This window comes from Myotis davidii, unplaced genomic scaffold (genome assembly GCF_000327345.1).
Source record: "Myotis davidii unplaced genomic scaffold, ASM32734v1 scaffold580, whole genome shotgun sequence".
In the NCBI taxonomy this organism is placed as follows: domain Eukaryota; kingdom Metazoa; phylum Chordata; class Mammalia; order Chiroptera; family Vespertilionidae; genus Myotis; species Myotis davidii.
Window position 1 is genome coordinate 2,188,985 of NW_006293313.1, and position 21,613 is coordinate 2,210,597.

General features: G+C 38.4%; 2 protein-coding genes and 1 pseudogene across 4 annotated transcripts in view; 1 reads left to right on the plus strand and 2 right to left on the minus strand.

Annotated features, from left to right (window-relative positions):
• Positions 1–4,935, plus strand: part of KLHL20 (kelch like family member 20) — a 31,684-nt gene extending 26,749 nt beyond the window's left edge. For both annotated transcript variants that reach the window (XM_015566062.1, XM_006767012.2), the window contains 2 exons: positions 1,349–1,455; positions 3,833–4,935. In XM_015566062.1, the coding sequence (XP_015421548.1) occupies positions 1,349–1,455; positions 3,833–3,917 (192 nt within the window). In that variant the 3' untranslated portion in view covers positions 3,918–4,935. The remainder of the gene's footprint in view (positions 1–1,348; positions 1,456–3,832) is intronic.
• Positions 4,936–8,563: 3,628 nt separating this feature from the next.
• Positions 8,564–21,613, minus strand: part of CENPL (centromere protein L) — a 35,796-nt gene continuing 22,746 nt past the window's right edge. For both annotated transcript variants that reach the window (XM_006767014.2, XM_006767015.2), the window contains 4 exons: positions 19,293–19,469; positions 16,355–16,606; positions 11,950–12,492; positions 8,564–10,506 (listed from right to left, as the gene is read on the minus strand). In XM_006767014.2, coding sequence (XP_006767077.2) covers positions 10,435–10,506; positions 11,950–12,492; positions 16,355–16,606; positions 19,293–19,469 — 1,044 coding nt within the window. In that variant the 3' untranslated portion in view covers positions 8,564–10,434. The remainder of the gene's footprint in view (positions 10,507–11,949; positions 12,493–16,354; positions 16,607–19,292; positions 19,470–21,613) is intronic.
• LOC102767218 lies at positions 12,679–13,423 on the minus strand (annotated as a pseudogene).

Consider the following 21,613-nt stretch of genomic DNA (forward strand, 5'->3'; position numbering starts at 1 on the left):
CTCCACAAACTGGTTTGCGTCTGTCGCATTTATAGTATAGGCCAGATTGGGCTGGCCTGTCATATTCTAGACCAGTGGTTCTCAACCTTCTGGCCCTTTAAATACAGTTCCTCATGTTGTGACCCAACCATAAAATTATTTTCATTGCTACTTCATAACTGTAATGTTGCTACTATTATGAATCGTAATGTAAATATCTGATATGCAGGATGGTCTTAGGCGACCCCTGTGAAAGGGTCGTTCGACTGCCAAAGGGGTCGCGACCCACAGGTTGAGAACCGCTGTTCTAGACCATGGATGACCAGTGACTAGAGACTTCCACGGTGGGTCTAGACTTCATCCGTCCAGGACATCGGCTGGATGAAGAGTAAGATGTAACTCATAAACCAGATCCTGTCAGGAGTCCATCCATGTAGCACAACAGGTGGGAGAACCCAGCAGTGGCTGAAGGCTCCATGACCTGAGGATAAAAGTCAGTTCTGGTTTGCACGAATCGGGGAACACCACGGCATGGCTCAGCGGGTCAAAGCATTCACGTAGCTGTGGCTCTTTATTACTGGTACTCAACAGCGTCTAGTTACAGTCCTGCTGTTTTCACTGCTACATTCTGTTGATTTTATTTTCACTTGTTTAGCAAGTATTTACTGTGTGCTGGGAAAGCAGAATTGAGTATGATAGGATTCCTCCCCTCAAAGGGCTTCCAGGTTAGTGAAAGAAAATGTTTGCAGCTAATGATAAAAAGACCAATGTATAGTAGTGGCCTGTGCATTAGAGGAGAGCATGGGCAAATAGGCTTACTACTTTGGGGGGCAGTGATGAGACTCATCAGAGAAAGGCACATGTAAGCTAGTTCATGAAAGAACAGAGATGTTCTAGAAGAAGGAAGGAAAACAGCAGCCGGGGAGCATGTGCAAAAGCACAGAGACGTGAAGTGTACGGCATTTTCTGGGACTAGAATCAATCTAGTATTACTGCAGCATTGGTTTAAAGTTAACTTTCATGGCAGTTTAGATAGTGGATTAGAACAGGCAAATACCAAAAAAAAATAGAGCAATTTGAAGGTTCTGGTTCACTCCCAGAGAATGCTTTTTCTAAAATTTAATGTTTTGAACTCTGTAAATATCCTAATTGAATATAATTTTCTAGTTCCCATAATTTAATAGATTTTTGTTTTTTCCTCTAACACAGACAAAAATCTATTAAATAATAAGTAAACCAAACAAACAAATCAAGCAAACCAGAAGGTAAGGCCATAAAGAATTATCTTTTATTAAAGAGATTTATCTAGAAACCATTATGCATTTTCTCAGGGATCAGTTTCTTTAGCAGACACTGTTTCGGTCTACAGGTTGGCCTGGCGGTGGTGAATGGACAACTCATGGCTGTAGGAGGTTTTGATGGCACAACATACTTGAAGACCATTGAAGTTTTTGATCCTGATGCCAATACATGGAGGTAACTTTTCAGCTATGTTGTGAATCACTCACTGCTGCCTTGAAAATAATGGGCTTGAGATAGCCCATGACTGTCAAAATCAGGGCGGTCGGCGCACTGAATTACCTCTTGCAGTTTTTGAAGAGGGCTGAAGTTACCCATATTTGGTGGTTTATTTTGACTTAATTGCTTTAAAGTGGCTGGCATCTTACAAAACTCTTCTCCTTGGTAACTGTCCAGATTTATACTTGAGAAGACAGAAATGGGGGGGCGGGGCGGGTCTCTCTAGGCCCATTGTTTAGCAGAGGAAAAGGAGGCACAGAGAAAGTAAATGACCAAGTTCCAATTAGAACCTTGACCTTTGTCTCTCAGTGCCGTTTTTCGGTGTCCAGTAAAAACAAACTGCAATTACTTTAAAAAATATATATTTAAAACCAGTATTTTTTCCTTGAGCTTTTAAAATCTATTTAAAATTTACTAGACTTTAAAATAGAATAATATGTTTTAAGTCACTTTTAGGAGGAGGCTATATCTTATTTAAGGGTTTAATTTTACTTTGCTTTTAAATCTTTGTCTAACAAATCCTAAGGACTTAAGTGGTTCTTATAAATTCACATAAATCAGGTGGCTCATGCATTTATTTTATATACTCAAAACGCTTACAAATTTAACAAAGTTCTCTTAAACCCATGATTTTAAGTTTAGAGGTTTAAATCTCTACTTAATCACATATTTTACATTTGATTCACAAATTAATCTGATATACTTTAAGTTCTTAAGAAACACTGGCATATTAAAGTATCAAATATAATTAATTCTCAAATTTAACATAAAAATATCAATACTGATAGTTTGACATACTTCATACCAACCTTTTAAGGAAAGTTTTACCTTCCACACAATTTGAGGCCTGTTTTTCAATAAATGTGAGCTTCTTTGCCTAAACAAATTCTAGGGTAGGCATCTCAGTGGTTGAGGTTGCACATCAACCACAGGTATCAGTCGACATGAGATCTGAGGCAGCAGACATCCTGAAAGGTTTTCTCATGGCTGAAAGGTCAGCTGAGGTCTGTTTTATAGCCACTACTCCAAAAGGGGCAGTCTCATAGCCCATCCTGTTGTGTTCTAAGTGTACATTTTCTAATTTTGTGCCTGTAGCTACCCACCCAGATTTTTCATCTGTTTATAAGATTCAACTAATGAATTTACCGAGTTCTTTGCTTAGTCTTCATCTCTAGAAAAGCCCGTTTTCACAGATACTTAGGTGACATTCTTTGAATTCTGCATCTCTTTCCTGGCTCTGTAAGGCTAAGCCCAACTAATGACATTGTAGCCCTTTTTGCTTCAACCTTGTTCATTAAGATGCACCGAGTGTTGTAGACCCTGGGAATTCAAAAGTGAACAAGTAGAACTCCCTGCCCTCCAGGAGCTGACATGATAGTGAGGGAGACATAGTGCCACTGCAGGGGGCGGACATGCTCTGACCCCCTGCAGTGGCACTGGAATGTCCATTGTAAAGGGTGGCTCAGGAAGTCCTCACTGCAAAGGTAACATCTAGCAAAGCCTAGTACAGGTAAGGGAGATGTAATGGCAGATTTTCATGAATAGGGGTATATTTCCTTCCACATACAGCTTTCTAACTTTAGTGGGAATATCTTAATGTAAGGACTTGTTTCTCAATAACTAAGTAGAATTATCTGTTGAAAGATAACTAAATATAGTAGTTATAGATCCCCAACTTAACACCAGTTTTCTCATGGCTGGTAGAGGAGTTAATATTCTTTCCCATAGAAATCCTTGTTTACATGTCACTTTACTTACGTCCAGTTTTGTTCCATGAAGGGTTTGTACATACAAACGGCCCTAGCTGGTTTGGATTCAGTGTCGGCCTGCAGACTGAAGGGTCCCAGGTTCTATTCTGGTCAGGGGCACATGCCTGGGTTGCGGGCTCCATCCCCAGTAGAGGTGTGCAGGAGGCAGCTGATTGATGATGTTTCTCTCAATATTCCTCCCTCTCTAAAATCAGTAAAAACAATTCATGAAGGTTAGGCAAAAAGAAACATGGGTGGGAAAATAATATAGCCAGGACAAAAATTAGACACAGAATTGTAGAATATATGGTTCTGTATAAGTGTTAGTAGTCAGTCTAGGTGTAAAGTCATATAGTCACGATGCAAAAAGTAGTAGATATAAAAGTCCCATCTACTTTTATTCTTAAAACAGTCCCCTCTAAGTTGTAGCATTTCAGTCAGCATCTAAAATAATTCCGCCACTTGCCAGTGCTCAATTCCAGCTCTTAATCTTTGGAAGCGAAGTTTGAAAGCTAAAAATATTGTGATCTAAAACAGAGACAATGGTGTTTTTTTCCAGTTAGAAATCAGATTTTCTTTCTTTGCAGGTTATATGGCGGGATGAATTACCGTCGGCTGGGAGGTGGAGTAGGAGTTATTAAAATGACGCATTGTGAGTCCCACATATGGTGAACGTCTAGAAGACAGCTGTGTGTATGCTCTGCTGTATTCTGGAGCACTTTGACTTTGTAGCTTTCTAAGCTCGGGAAAACACGAACAAATTTTATTCTTTGCCGGTGCCTCAACTATGGAAACACAAACAAAGTACTTCACCTGTAGGATGCCATCTTTGCACAATGTTCAGTTCTGTGCAGAATATTTATTTTTGATTTTAATTTATCATGGTTGTTTTTTTAGCTTTCCTCCCGACCAAAATAAAAAATTCTAAGCACTGAAATTTTAAGATACTAAGTTTGAAAATGTTAAGGGGAGAAGGGCTATATATGGTCTAGCTGTTATTTCTAGGCACTCCATCCACGATTCCACTCCTTACAAGGACTACCAGTGACAAAGATCAGAATGCAAAGTGTGTAAGTTAGCTATCATTCTTGCACTAAGCACCAGAAGACTTGAAAATCTTTTTAAAAAGTATTAAATCAATAAAACCAGGCCTCAAAGTTTTCATCAATGGAACTTTGCATCTTGTTTCCTTCCATATGACCTTGTTTTCTGCTACATTTAAAGTTTTTTCTCCCCACTATTTTATAGTGTCTGCTAGATCTAGAGCCCTACTGTGTGCCTCTACAAAACAGTATGCGATTCTCATGTACTGTCTTAAGAATCATGTGCAACTCTGCATGTTTTTACTCTAAAACATTACCGACTGACTGAAGCAACTTTCCTTTTGATTTGCATATTGCTACCAAGGACCAGCAGGGAGAAATGTGCTCTCCCCAGCAGTGAATTGTGCAACTGACATTTGATGCTCAGGCTGCTGAAGCTGAGGCTTACCTGTAATCACAGCTGCCAAGGAATGAATTCTTCAGTTCACGTGATAGTACATGGGAAGGGGTGTAAAACCAGCTGAGGCATTTTATTAATATCTTGGTTCTTTTATACAGCTATATATTATTATCCTCCTCATTCTATAAAGTCACTGCTACTACTCTTGCACTTTTTGAAGAAAAGTTAAAAAGTTTTAAGGAGAAAATGCTAAAAATTTCAGTGGTTGAAATATTTTGTCATTGTGTTCATAGACCTTCTGCAGGAAAACCTTAAGAGTTTATCCACAACAAAAGGAATAACCTTCTCCCCACAAAAAAAATATTTGGCAACTTTTGTGTTTACATTTAAAAATCATTTGCACCTTTACAAGGAAAAGTATTTGGTAAACAATTGTTTACGTGTATCATTTATGCTTTTTTCTAGCATGTATAACTTTTTAAAATAAAGAGTACTTACCATAAAAAAAGTTTGGTTAATGTTTTTTAATCCTTGTGTCTTTACTATTTAGATGTTCTGTTTCTATATCATTTATATTTCCTTTATATAAAGTTAATAAATCTGAAGAAAAAGGGATTGCTAGCTAGAATTATAAGTTGTATATTATAAAGACAAAAGTTTAATATATATAACAATGTTTATATTAATATATTTAACTCTTGTATAATTTAATTATAAATATTTAATATATTACCTAACGTATACACTTGTTTTCTAGTATAGGACTTAGAATCATAGAATTTGGAGCTAGAAGGACTCAACAATTCATCTATTCTAGACCCATTTGTTTCTTTGCTTTAAGAGTGAAAACCCAGAAATCCCTTCCATAGAGTAAGTAGGCAGTGATAAAACCAACTTTAGAAATCAGTTGCCCAAACTCCCACTCCATTTCTTTCTGTGCCCCATTGCCTCTGCAGGCCGGCCTAAAACTAAATACACTAACAAACCTTATTTAACTGGTTAATAACATTGAAAAAGTATAAAAAATATGAGATCCTTACAGTACTGCATCATTAACAGCCAGTCTTCAAGGCAAAAGCACCTATTTCCCAAGGCTCTAGTATTACCTATATTGGAAGAAAAGGGGAATGATAAGAACTAGATTCAAGAGGTGAGACTCTCTATACATAGGGAATTCCCCAATGGGAACAATTCATATGGCTGTGATTTAAGAACAGAGACCCAGGAACTACATTACTGGCCAGTGATCACTGGAGCCAGGTTTATTACATAGTGATTTCCTCAACTCTATAACTGGGCCATTGGGGGTTTTAACTCGCAGATTTGTCCACACTGAGCCTCCAGCATTTCATTAATTACAGCTCTGGTGTGCTTACCCCTGGCCCTGGTTCCCACGTAGTTTCTGCTCCAGTGAGCATGACTCCCTGTATTCACCTGTTTGTCTCTACAGTCTTGGGGGCACCAATTTGCCCTGTGTCCTCCCCTCTCTTAGGGACCTAAAAAGAGTCATTGACTTTTCCATCTGTTCTCCTTTTTACTTATTGCTTAGGACAGAGTGGCAACTTCCAACCTCCTTCCATATGAAACTAGAAACCAGAAGTAAAGAGTGTAGTTTTGAGTAATAAATAAGTTATGAATCATCTCAATAGATACAGAAAAATAAATTTGACAAGATTCAACATCCATTCATAATAAAAACCCCTCAAAAAATCAGAAATAGGACATCTTTAACCTGACAGGACACCTATGAAACACCTACAGCTAGCATCATATTTAATAGTGAAATATGCTTTCCCATTACCATCAGAAACAAGACGTACTTTCTTAGCATCTATTTCTTATACTGAAGAGTAGCCAAGACAAGTTAGCACAAAAAAAGAAATATAAAACATCCAGACTGCAATTAAAAAATAAAACTGGCTTTATTCACAAATGACACAAATCTTGTATATAGAAAATCCTAAGGAATTCACTGAAAATACTAACGTAAACAACTCTAGTGAGACCATAGGATACAAGAGCAATATACAAAATCAATTGTATTTCTGTGCAATAGTAACAAACAGTCCAAAAATGAAATTAAGAAAACAATTCTAGTCTCAATAGCATAAGATATTTAGGAATAAATTTAACAAAGTGCAATATTTGTATACTGAAAACTATAAAACTTCGTTGAAGAAAATTTTGAAAGATTTAAATAAGTGGAAAAATATCCCACGTTCATAGATTGGAAGACTTAATATAATTATGACAATACTCCCCAAATCTACAGATTCAACACAATCACTATCAAAATCAAAGCTGTTTTATAGAAATTGACCAACAAATGCTAAAATTCTTATAAAAATGTGAAAGACCCAGAATAGCCAAAACAACCTTGAAAAAAGCTAGAAAAGTCATACTTCCTGATTTTACAAAACACTACAAATCTACAGTAATCAAGTCAGTATGGTATAGGCATGAGAACTGACATATTATAAATCAATGAATCCAGAAATAAAATTTATAGTCAACTGATTTTTAAGAAAGGTGACAGACAATTCAATGGGAAAATAATCTTTTCTCTAAATGGTGCTGGGACAAATGGATATCCATATGTCAAATGAATTTGGATGCTTACCTCACACCACACATAAAAATTAACACAAGATGGATTACAGACCTAAAGTTAACAGTTAAAATTATAAAATCCATAGAAGAAAACATAAGAATAAACTTCAGGCCTGAAGATTAAACAATGATTTCTTAGATGACATCAAAAGGACAATAAAAACTGATAAACTAGACTTCATCAATATTTAAAACTTTTTGCACTTCAAAAATAAATGAGCTCATTCTGATATTTCCAATTAAAATTTAGTAGTATAGTTTCTACTTAGCTTACCTGATATTATAATTGTGTATCTTTTACACTGTAAAACTTGGTTCCTAACATTGTTATAATTACGTTTCATCTTATTAATAGTGGTAAAATACCAATATTAATAAAAATATAACTGAATGACATTTAATATTCCTTTGCTGCTCTTCTTTTCCTAGGATATAGACCACTAACGATGCAGTCAAAATAGTAGTAAAGATACTAAGAGTAGTTCTTTGTGTGATTATAGCATGAACTTCATATATATTTAGGTTCATTTGTTTTCAATTTTAAGGATTGCTTTTTTGTCCCTTTTGGATCTGATTTTGTTTTATAGCTATATAAACGACTTACATGGTTCCAAACTATAAATGGAACATTCAGAGAAGCCTTAAGATACTAAGGCTTTCTTTTCTTTCCTGTCTCCTCTCCCCAATTTCTTCCTATTAGTAACCACTTTTATTAGTTTTTGACTTGTCCCTTCCATTGTTGCTTTTTTAACATAAGGAAATACACACACATATTCCTCCATTCCTCATAAAAGAGAGCATACTATACACTAACTTCTCCAGAGAGTCTGTACCATTTCTAAAACCCCTTTACCTGTTTTCCCTCTTCCACTCTTGTCTCCCTACAATTTCTCCAATACCTTATAAAATATACAGTGGGTCATATTACTCGCCTGCTTAAAACTTCAGGGGCTCCCCATTGCATTTAGGATAAAATCCAATTTCTTCACAGTCCCTATGAAAACTGAGATGATGGGAATCCTGCCTCTAGGTATTAGGATTAGGTTTGGTTATGACCAAGAGACCCAAACAGCAATAGCTTAAAACAAGATGGAAGTTTACTTCTCTGACACACATGTCTAAAGGAAGACCTCCCAAGGCTGGTACAGGGTTCAGCTTCAAGAAGTCCTCAGGGCCCTTACAGGTTTGGCTCAGTGGTTAGAGCATCGGCCTGCAGATGGAAGGGTCCCGGGTTCAATTCCAGTCAAGGGCACATGCCCAGGTTGTGGGCTCGATCCCCAGTAGGGTGCATGCAGGAGGCTGAAATCAATAAAAATACCTATATTTTAGAAAGTCCTCAGGGCACAAACTCCTTCCAGGCCATGTTCCCCGGTCTTTAGGACCTGACCCTCATCCCTGTGACCTAAAAGAGCAGCTAGAGTACCAGTCATTACATGTGTACCAAGTAGCGAAGTTGGAAGAAGAAAAGAGCAAGGGGTACATGCCTGCTGTGTTTAAGGCAGATTCCTGGAAGCTCTACATAATGCTTCCACTTACAGGGGTCAGAACTTAGAGACCTCTGAGAAAGGCTGGACAATGTCTTCCTGTTTCTGGGCAGCCATGTGCCCAGCCAAAAGCTGGGAGTCATAACACCATGGAAGAAGTTTCTGCTGCAGTCTCTTCAGTTCCATCTCTTACTGTGCTTCAGGCATGCGTTCCCTTTGTTCCTCAAACTGAGCTCTTACCTGTCCCAAGGCCTTTGCTCCTGTAGTGTCACCTGCCTAGCACACTAGTCCTCAGATCTTCACGTGGCTGGTTCCTGCTCCTCACTCAGGACTCGGCTCCCCTGTCACTTCCTCAGAGAGCCCTTCTTCGACAATTGTAAGTAAAGTAGGCCCATCCCACTCACCCTTTTTCTCACCTCATTGCCTTATTTTCTTTATAGTGTTTTATCTCCCTATGAAATTATCTTTTGCCTTCCTCCATTTGAATATAATTTCCACAGGGTAGGAACCTTTTTTGTCTTCACTACTATATTCTTATTACCCAATACAATTCTAAGTATAAAGTAGGAGCTTAATATTAGTTGAATGAATGAATGTCTGACTCCAATGCCCATGCTTTTTCTACTACCTCTTCTGTTCCTAATGTAAAACAATATCACACTCCAGAGTTTGTTTTTTGTTTTTAGAATAATAGCCTATTAAAGATATTTTCCCCCAGACAAGATTTTTAAAAACATGGTTTCTAAAGTAAAACAAAACTTTTCTATTCTCAGTAGTAAAAAGAGATTTAGATATAACTGCTAGGGCAAGTCTCAAAAGTTAGTACATTTCATCAGCAAAATGGAAGAGTTGGTTAAAATTCATTTATTTTATCTACAGATATTTACCAAGCACTGTTCTAAAGCAAAATTAGGGAATGAAGAAACTCTCTGCCTTTCCAATGTACAATTTGTATGACTCTCCGTAATTGTTGGTCTGTAACCTTTGTGCTAGAGAAAAAGCCCTCGACTTCCCATTCCTGAAACATTAATTAAACATCTGTGACCAAGATATTGATAAACACACTGCTTCATTTTAAAAGTGAATATATTTAATTCAACACTGCAATAAGAAATGAATATTAAAAACAAGCATATTAATGGCTTCTAAAAAATCCATATTCATTTTTAGTTTCCTTTGCAGAGATTTTTTGATTGCTAGTCCTCTACAGCAAAATTGTACTAGGAAAATGTCTTTGCAAGACAGAAATTCTCTCAATGCAAGTCTAAAATGCTTACAAGGAACTAAAAGTTTTAGAGACCCAAGTCAGAAATACTGAATATTAGAGCTCTCTCATTTGAATCCGAAACGTCTGACATACTAAACATTACTTATTTTTTAGGAAGATGGCCCACAAATAACAACTCAGCATTTTCTAGAGACTGGCACCCCTGATCGTCATGACTATTACAGAAGTGCTGTGGCTGTGGTTCATCCCCTACCACCTTCTGTTCTAGATCCTTCTTGGCTTCTACAGGCACCTCCAAAGGCACTGTGAGGAAACAGATGCAGAGATGGATGCCCATTTCTCCTGCAGTCCCTTCTCAGCATAGCAATTAATCAATCAATGAGAAAAAGGTATAAAATCCATGACTTATGATCCCCACAAGGCCTCACTCAATTTGAAAAATTGCCAGTTCTGTCAAATATGCCAACACTCCAATAAGGTATTTATGACACAGAATCTGAAAAGAAAAAAAAGGGACAACATTTAAAATTAAAATAGAATTATGATAGTAAAGTAGTTTGTATTTGATAAATATTCCAGGATTATTTTAAATTCCCTATCTGCAAGCTAAGATATGAATATGAAAACAAACCATTGCTGCTCTAAGTCTAATAAATTCACAACTATGGTCAATGGTGCTTAGAAGTAATTAGACTAGGGTGCTTATTTATCCTGAGTTCTGTGCTTGGGCTAACTCTCTGCCTAAAGAGTGAGGGGAGGAAGGGCATCGCTGAACCCCTTGAACTTATATACACATTGAGTATTTACATTTTCTAGAAGGAGGTGCATAGCTTCCTTCTTCTCAAAGGGATATATATATATGAATTCCAAAAGTATCTTATAAAAACAAAGTAGATGGCAGAAACCTGGCTAACAGATTACAATTAAGGTATGTTAAACTCCTAGCACAGTGACAAAGCCAGTATTCACTGAGTGTTTATGGTGGTTGCATATGAATATATTTTAAATATATTAACATATTTTAATATACTTAAGAGCCTACTTTCAATTGGTTTTTCATACTTACTCTAATAAGGACTTCATGAACAGTAAAACAATGTCTTTATTACTTCCTTTTTTTATCTTATTTTATTGATTTTTTACAAAGAGGAAGGGAGAGGGATAGAGAGCCAGAAACATCGATGAGAAAAAAACATTGATCAGCTGCCTCCTGCACACCTCCTACTGGGGATGTGCCTGCAACCAAGGTACATGCCCTTGACCGGAATCAAACCTGGGACCTTTCAGTCCGCAGGCCAACACTCTATCCACTGAGCCAAACCGGTCAGGGTTGTCTTTATTACTTCTTTTCCAGCAGGGATAGAAAAGCCTAAAATATGAAAATGATTATCTTAGTTATATGTTTCTGGCTATAATTTCCTTATCTAACAAAATCCTGTTATCTGATTATTACTTCAAAGTTTGACAAGAAATTATTTTGAAAGTTTCAAAGTTACTACAGAGTAATTCATATTATTTCCAAAATCTGTAGCACACAACACATAGTATCCTTCCATAATAAAGTTGAATCAAGCCCTAGCCAGAGTGGCTCAGTTGGTTGAGCATCATCCTGTACACTGAAAAATTGCTGGTTCAATTTCTAGTCAGGGCACATGCTCAATCCCCAGTAGGAGGCATGCAGGAGTCAGTTCATGTTTTGCTCTCACACTGATGTTTCCCTCTCCCTCTCCCTTCCTCTCTCTAAAAATGAATTTTTTAATAAAAAAGCTGAATCAAAAAGGCTAAACATTTTTATAAATCTTTTATAAAGCATAAAATAAAATGTCTCTATTGGCAGACATTCAATTTATTTAGTCCATGTGGAAAACACAATCACCATACATTTTGAAAACTATGCAACAATAAGAAAAATTACTTAACTAGATTTGTTCAAACTAACCTTTATTTTTCCATTAGTATGTGCTGAAGCTACAGATGTTGAAACGCGAACCAATCTTGTGGCTGATAAGTGAATTTTGAAATGCCTATGGAAATGTGAACAAAGGCAGTCCATGAACAAGTCAACTTCCTCCTGGGTAACTTCCCCAGGGACTTTGTGGACACTGTCCCACAAAGCTTTTGCATCCTCCGGATGTATGGCATAAGAAATATCCAGACTTTGAGGGCTACACGGTACAGACCAAAGAAACTCAGTAGTAGCCACATAATGGTCCATTTTGCATGCAGTCCACATAGCTGCCATCCAGGAAAGATTAAATGCATTGATTGCTAAAGGACTGAAATGACAGTCAAAAGTTTTCTGAAACCAGGTTCCAATTAAGGCTGTATTAGTCTCTGCTCCATTTGCAAGGAATAAGGGTAAGCAGGTGAAATCTTCTGAAACAGTCTCCAAAAGACTGTCTCCAAATATACAGCAGAACCAACCAGTCCACAACACTTTACCTTCTCTGTTCTCAGATGGCAATTGAGATTTTGACAGAATCTACAAAGAAAGAAAACAGGTTCATTAAGTTTAAAAGTACATTTACTCCTAAATTACATCACCTCAAAATCAATTAGTACATTTAAAACTACGAAGACATTACTTATGAAAAAACAAAGAACAGTGTCCCTAATCATTATTAGGTTTTATTAAGTTCACTGACCTTTTTCCTAATATATTTTTTTTCAATTTGTAAGTTTTATTCCCACAAGGCAGCCAGGGGTGGGGGTGCAGAGCTGCGAGCCAGGCCGGCCGAGGGGCCTTCCTCCGGCAGAGGAGCATGCCGGGTTCTCGGGTCTGCCCCACCAGCAGGCTGGTTTTTAGAAAGACTGTCATGAGTGCCGGGTGGAAGGCTCTGAGGGGCGCAGGCGGTGGGCTCAGATGTGGGGGTGCACACTTGTGGAGCTAAGGGTAGCAGGGCAGGTCTTCCTCTATGACCTGGGGCTCTTCCATGGGACCATACCGCTTCACCACACAACCATTCTTGTCAATGAGGAACTTGGTGAAGTTCCATTTGATGGCATTTCCCAGGATGCCCCTCCCCTTGGGATGGGTTTTCATCCACTTCCACAGAGGGTGGGCATCATCTCCGTTCACAAAGATCTTGCTATACATATCGAATTTGACATTGTAGCCGGCAGCGTACTCTTTGATCTCGGCATTAGTCCCTGGCTCCTGCCTCCCGAACTGGTTGCAAGGGAAAGCCAGGATCCGTAAACCACACTCAGCATATCGGCGTGCAGGTCGACAAGCTCAGTGTAGTTTACGTCTGTTTTGCCTCATTGCGAGGCCACGTTGATGACAATGCACACGAAGCCCCGGTACTTGTCCAGGTTAACCATGCCCCGTCGATGTCCTTGGCTGAGAACTCGTGCATTGACTGAGCACAGTGCCAGTGGTCACGGGAGGCGCGCATGGTGCTGGCCACGCCGGGCACCACACAGAAGCACTGGCTTCAGCAGGCGGCATAGGCGGCTTCCTAATATTCTTATACACTAGAGACACTTATATGGCAAGATCTTCGTACAACCAAAATGCAAAATAAAAACTACCGATATGGTACAACCAAGTACAGCATCAGGGGGAAAAAGATCTCAGCTTTAGAAGGAGCAGTGAGAGGTCACCAAACGCAATGTGCTTGAACTCTCTCTAAGCATGTCCTCAGGTGAGGATTTTACTAGGGCTTCATTTATTTAGGTAAATTTTAAATATGAAAAATTTTAACATTGAAAAGCAAAATGAGTCCAGCCGGTATGGCTCAGGGGTTGAGCATCAACCTATGAACCAGGAGGTAATGGTTCGATTACCCGTCAGGGTACATACCCGGGTCGTGGGCTCGATCCCCCAGTAGGGAGTGTGCAGAAGGCAACCTATCAATGATTCTCTCTGATCATTGATGTTTCTATCTTCCTCTCCCTTCCTTTCTCTGAAATCAATAAAAATATATTTTTTAAATTTGACTCAGTGGATAGAGCATCAGCCCACAGACTGAAGGGCCCCAAGTTCAATTCTGGTCAAGGGCATGTACCTTGGTTGCAGGTATCCCTGCCCTGGTCAGGGTATGTGTAGGAAGCAACCAATTGATGAGTCTCTCTCACATCGATGTTTCTCTCTGTCTCTCCCTCTTCCTTCCATTCTCTCTAAAAATCAATGAAAAAATATCCACGGGTGAGGATTAACAACAAAAATATTTTTAATAAAAAATAAAATAAAGAGAAGTTTCTGGATCTCAGAAAGTTTCATTAAAGATTTATGCAGTGGTAGGCATCCTGTTGGCCCTTCCCATCTCCATTCTAATTTTTGCCGGACACTTGCCTATATCTAGAGCTCCAAGAGCCATCTTAGACTATAAAGCCACCTTAAGGATGGAAGTCACACACCAACGATAAGAGAGAAGAGAGAAGGGGCCTATTATTAATATCATAAAGCATATATATATATACCAGCCTCGAATAGCTTACCTACGTACACCTCTGTAAGATAGATAAACCTCTATCTCGTTTAATTTGCTATTATTTAAGCTTTCTGTCATATGCAGCTGAATCTAATCCTAGGCATCTTGAGATCCTTGCAAATACCATGACCTATACCATGGCTCAGCAAACTTTTTCTGTAAAGGACCAAATAGCAAATATTTTAGGGCTTGTGGGCCATAGCAAATACTCAGCTTTGCTATTGTAGCACAAAAGCAGCCATAGAAAATTCATAAACAAATGAAATGGGCTCTGCTCCAATAAAACCTCATTTACAGAAATAAGCCGTGGGTCAGACTTGGCCATGCAGTCCATGGTTGGCTGACCCCTGATGTGTAACAAATAAACAAATTAGGTCTGTTCAACTGTTTCAGAATTTAACTTATCAATGACTAAGATGAATTACCCCAGAAACAGAAGTAGCAGGCATGAATAAAATAAATTCAGTTTCTGAATAAATCAAAAGTTAGTTATATTACTTTTATACACTGCACATAGGAAGGTAAAAGGTTACATTTCTGAGAGTAACTTGACCTGTATCACAAAATGCAAAAATAAGTTACTTTTTAAAAATATATATTTTTATTGATTTCAGAGAAGAGGGGAGAGGGAGAGAGAAACATCAATGATGAGAGGGAATCATTGATCAGCTGCCTCCTGCATGCCCCCACACTGGGGATTGAGCCCATAACCCAGGCATGTGCCCTGATAGGGAATGGAACCATAACTTCCTAGTTCATAGGTCAATGCTCAACCATCGTGCCACACAAGCTGGGCTAAGTTACATATTTTCTTTGTTAACATTCTACTTCTAGGAATTTAATCCCAGTAAAAATCATAAACCTGTAAAATTCCTTATGAGTAATTATCTTCAACATTAATTATTAGGAAAAAAGCCATAATGCAAATAAATATGGGCAATATAATCCCAATTTTTAATAGATACAGATAGCTAAATGGGTGTATCTATGCTCATGAGAGATACTGATTTGTAGTTTTCTTTTGTTATAGTGTCTTAGTCTGTTTTTGATATTAGGGTAATGCTGGCCTCCCAGAATGAGTTAGAAAGTATTCCCTCTGCTTCTATCCTCTGAAAGAGAATATAGATAATTGGTTTATTTTCTTCTTTAAGTGCTTGGTAGAATTCACCAGCGAACCTGTCTGGACCTGATGCTTTCTATTTTGGAAGGTTATTAATTATTTATCCAACTTCTTTAATAGACATAGGCCTATTCAGATTATCTACTGCCAAAAAGATGTATACCAAGATGCTGAACTGTAGTTTTTACCTTTCTTTGTACTTTATGTATTTTTTAAGTTTTCTAAAATAAACATGTTATACAGGGTAAGGCAAAAGTAGGTTTACAGCTGTTCATATAAAAAATAATACAATAATTAATAAATAATAATACAAGAATAAACTCTGTTTCACTACTCACAACTGTAAACCTACTCTGTTTTGCCCCATCCTGAAATAATAAGAAAAAGTTTTTTTTAAGTTGGTTATTATCTACTTTAAATTTGGTCAAATAAGACATAAGAGATTATAAATCACAAGCTTAAGAAATTCAAAAACTGCCCTAACTGGTTTGGCTCAATGGATAGAGCATCGGCCTGGGGACTCAAGGGTCCCAGGCTCAATTCCAGTCAAGGGCATATACCTTGGTTGCAGGCACATACCCAACAAGGAGTGTGCAGGAGGCAGCTGATGGATGTTTCTCTCTCATCGATGTTTCTAACTCTCTATCCCTCTCCCTTCCTCTCTGTAAGAAATCAATAAAATATATTTTAAAAAAAAGAAATTCAAAAACTGTAACAATTAGCACAGTGTCCAAACCAAGACAATGCAGATTATTTTCCCTAGCAAGCAAGTATTGCCTATACTATACCTGGACGAGAAATGCATCAGGGTCCCTTTGTGTTCCTTTCATTCCCAGGAGAGTAGAGAAAATCACTTTGATGTTCAAGTCTTCGCCCACTTCCACAGCAAGTCCTTTTTGCTTTTCAGCAACAATAAATGCACTCAGAAATTTAGAGTACTCTTTGAGATTAGTGTAGGAGAACTTATACAGGGGAGTTAAACTATACAGGGTCCATTGCTTATGTAGAAGGAATGCAACCTTTTGAGGATCAACATCTTCCTAAAAAAAAAAAAAAAATCACAGCAAATGAAGTTTAAGAATTAGGAAACTTTAGTAAATAAGAATTTAATCATAGTATTTAATATAAATCTATGGCTGGGTACCTGATCTTTGCACTCCAGCCAAACTGGAGTTTGCAGGACTCTGAAGATCTTTGAACAGGCCTTTGCTTTTGTAGTACCTGGCCTGTCCCTTTCCTTCATGTCACTCAAAAGGCCACTGTACCTAAAGTAGCACCTAAACCCACTCCAACTTGTCACTTTCTAACTCCTAACATGCTTTATATTTATGACTATCTGATATTAATATACTAGAGGCCCGGTGCACGATAATTTGTATACTTGTGTGGGGGGGAGGGGGGGCGGGGGAAGTCCCTCAGCCCAGCCTGCGCCCTCTCACAGAGCAGAAGCCCTCAGAGGAGTGGGCCTAAGCCAAAGTCTGGCCTCCCTCTGCGAGAGGTGACCGACAGGCCGATCGGGGGATGGCACTGGCCGGTGAGCGGCCAGCACCACCCCCAATTGCCCCTCCACCATGGCCAGTCGCCGCTGCCTCCCCAATCACCGTCCCCTCCTTCTGCCCACTGGCACCTGCCTTGGCTGGCCTGGCGTCGCCTGCTCTCCAGCCCCACCCCCTGCCTACCAGTTGTTCCGCCATTCAGTCGATTTGCTTATTAGGCTTTTATTATATAGAATTTGTGTGACTTTTACTGTCTATTTTTCCTACTAGAGAATGAGTTTGATGAAATCATGAATTTTGTCTATTTTATTCACTACTACTTTCTAGGACTTAGAGCAGTGCCATCTAGAACAGGTGTTCAATAAATATTAATGGATGAAAATTTATGTTTCACTTGTAGAAACTTCAAGTTATAGATTTTGAAAATAATAATTATTCTTAGAGCAACTAATTTTATTGGATTTAATTAATTTTTAAAAGTGACTGGCACACTATGCCATTCTATGACACAATGCCTAATTTGGTAGATTAAATAAAAAGATACCTGGGAGTATTTTTGCCATGCTCTATTAGAACCACAGGTACCATCAAAAACAAAAGCAGCCCTAGCTGGTTTGGCTCAATGGATACAGCATCAGCCTGCAGACTGAAGGGTCCCAGGTTCGATTCCAGTTAAGGGCACATGCCCAGGTTATGGGCCCGATCCCTAGTAGGGGGTATGCAGGACATAGCCAATCAATGACTCTCTCTCATCATTGATATTTCTCTCTATCCCTCTCCTTCCTCTCTGAAATCAATAAAAATATAATTTATTTTTTAAAAAATACTTCACCTACACTATATTGGCACTATGTCGTTACTGAGCAAGAGTCTTCACAGACACTCTATAGTTCCTAGTTTTATCCTGAATTGAATTTTTCTATACAATTCATACTTCGTGAGATAGTCTCACCACTATCTTTTAGAACTTTCACTAGTTGTCTATTTACAAAAGCATCTGTTCTGACAAAGTTACTCATAGAAATAGTTATAAACTTTTATATAAAAGTTATAAGGTTTTTTTCTTATTACTAGGCAAAAGGTGTGGCAAAATTATTTGTATCATATACATAAGGGAGTACTAAATTGGACATTCCAAACTTTAATTAATACAGTTTCTGTTTAGTGGTTAGGAGCTATCACTTTCATTACCAGCACTAACAATTTTTCTTTAAGAAAGTTGTCACAAAGAAGCAAAACTTTTCTCATATCCCAAAAGATACTGTGCGTACAACAGTGTTAAGAAAACAAAGTTACCAGGAACGTCTGAGTGACTGATAGCCAGGTTCCTAGCTAAGTGATTCAAAACCACACACCAAACTGCCTGGGGCTTTATTGCATGTTTCAGTAAAATTACAAATTACTAATGTTTTATACTGTCAGGGTCGTGTGCGAATGATCAAAACAGAGCATAATGCCACCAGATAAATCTGAGCCAATTTAAACACCAAAATAACTTGGTAATGAATTACAAAAATTTGAAAAACAGGAATTCATGAGTTCAAGTCTCCAATAAACAAATGGAGGAGAAAAGGGCTTAAAATAGAATGCCAAAAGCTGATTGGTAAATACGGAGTAAAGGGAGATTAGAAAGTCATTATTTTGCAACCATCATGATAAAGATGGGGTCAGGCAAAAATTATCAATGGATGTTAAGTCTAGGGGGAAATTTCGATAAGGAACATGATATTTGCATTATCTTAAAATATCTCCCCATAGATGCTTATTAGTTGCAGAGGGAACTAAAACAGTAATTATTGGGCAACACCTTGACAGGGTGATCAAAATTAACATTACCTATGTGGTACCAAATGTCATTCCCCCAGGACACAATAGCACCCATATAGTATCCCAGCCAAGAATACACAACTTCAACCTAATTGTGAGGAAACAGCACACAAATACAAAATAAGGCATATTCTACTTTAAAAAGGGAAAGTAGAAAACTATACTCTTCAAAAATGTCTATGTCGTAAAAGACAAAGAAATATTGTGGCAGTGTTCTAGATCAAAGGGTTTAAAAGACATAACAAAGGAGGTACTTCCTGACAGTGTGAATAACTTTCTTTTTGCTGTTTCTCATTTATTACCTGAGGGATGAAGAAAATACTAAAATTACTAGAAATTGTAACAAAAAATGAGATGTTCTGTTCACACCTATTCTCAATTATTGAGTAACACAAAAGCATACCTGCAACTGTGAACACTGGGGAATTTTCCTTTGAGGTGAAGGCGGGACAAATGAAGTCAGCTTCCTGACTGATTCCAACCGCTTCTGCAGAGGAGTAGCACCTATAAAGTGATCTTTAAGCCTTGAGGATGCACTTCGTCTGGGAGTCGATTCTGGGGTAGCATAAGAATCCATGGTCTACATAAAAAGAAATAAAACCAGAATTCTAAACACTAACAAGTTAATTCATGCTCACAGTTTCAGTGCTTCCTCTGCTCACTATAAAGGAGTTCTTTCTTCCTTCCCCTCCCTGCTTCCCATTTTGACTTTTCAACCAAGTCCAGTATTTCTCAATGGCTACTAGCTATTTTTATGAATATCTGACAGATGACTCAGACACAGTATATTCAAAACTAAATTCAACTCCTTCCCATCCTCCTTCTACCAAAAGTTAGCAGGTCCATTTTCTAATTCCTGTCAATATTCCAAGTTAACTTAAATTCATTTAAGTAGTCTCCCACTTTCATTCTTTAACATGCAGTCCTTAAGCACATTCTGTTGAGATTTTTCTTGAACAGTCTGTCATCTATTCCCAAAACTACTTCCTTAGCCAGCTTCTATTACCACAACTAACCTTTTCTTCCATATCTAAGGGTAATAATCATCCTTCAGAAATGGCACTTTATTGTTAGATACCTGTGCAAAAACCTTTATAGTGATGAGTTCTACTCTTCTGTTCTGTACTTAAAAATCTTTCATAATTCAGTTGTCCTTATCCTCCTACTTCCCCTAAATGTACACATTTTCTTGTCTTCATGTTTTTGCCTATCAACTATATTCCCTATCTAAAGTGTCCTTTTTCCATTTCACCATTTTTGAGATCATGCTTGAATCCAATCTAATTTCAAGTAGTTAGGTTTTTTTAACCTTCTTTCCCAAAACACCTGTTATATACTTCTGTTTATATCAGTGGCTCCCTCATTCCTGGGAGGTAGGGAAGGGAAGCTGAGGATGGGTGTGCGTGTGTACAATGAGCTGTCAGGGGTAAATATTTTTTAAAAGCCCCAAGGTCCTCCTGTGAGTTCCAAAGCAAGCTCCCCTCTGGCCAGCCCAACACTTGAGCCCAGGGTGCAGCGACCACATGAGCAGTCGCGTGAGCAGCCTGCTCCCATCCAAGCAGCAGCAGCACCATGAGCAGCCCGCCCCCTTCCAAGGAGCAGCAGCCTCATACAGCCTGTCCCCATCCGAGGTGCAGCAGTCGCATGAGCAACCTGCCCCCGCCAGCCAGAGGAGCCATCACTGTTGCAAGCAGCGCCCACCAGAGGAGCCACTGCCAACTGAGGAGCAGCCACTGCCGCAACCGCCCGAGGACCTGCTGCCGCCTGAGGAGCAGCTCCCACACAACTCAACACCTAAATCCTTTGGTGAGAGAAAAAAATAGGCAAAGAAACCCCCAAAGGAAAAAAAAGGAATTGCCAGAAAAGGAGCTAAGTGAAATGGAGTGTTAGAAAAAGAATTCAGAATAAGGGTCATACAGTTTATAAACCAGATGGATGAAAAAAATCAAAAACTTATGTTAAGAGTCAAGAAGAAATAAAGAGTGATATAGCTGCAATAAAAAACACTATGGAAAGTTTCAACAGTAGACTAGGAGAAGCAGAGAACCAAATTAGCGAATTAGAAGACAAGGAAGCAAAACACACACAAACTGAACAGCAATTGGAGAAAAAAATTAAAAGACAGGAAGAGAGCCTAAGGGAGGCTTTGGAACAACATGAAACGAAGCAACATAAAAATAATAGGGGTGCCAGAACGACAGGAAGAGTAACAAGGGTTAGAAAACCTATTTGAAGAACTAATGTCAGAAAACTTCCCTGATGTGGGGAAGAAAACAGTCACACAAGCACAAAGATTCCCAAACAAGATGAACCCAAAAAGGCCCACACCAAGACACACTGTAATTATGATGACAAACGTTCAGGACAAAGAGAGAATCTTAAAGGCTGCAAGAGAGAGACAGAAAGATACACACAAGGGATCTCCCATTAGATTATCAAATAATTTCTCAACAGAAACACATCAGGCCAGAAAGGAATGGAAGGAAGTTTACAAAGTGATGCAAAGCAAGGGACTGAATCCAAGAATACTCTATCCAGCAAGGCTATCATTCAAAATTGAAGGGGAAATCAGGAGCTTCACAGACAACAACAACAAAAAAAAAACTAAGGGAGTGTATCACTACCAAGCCAGCATTGCAAGAAATGCAAAAGGGACTGTTGTAAAAAGAAGGGGAAAAAAGGGAAGAAGGAACACAAGCACAGAAAAATAAAAAATGGCTACAA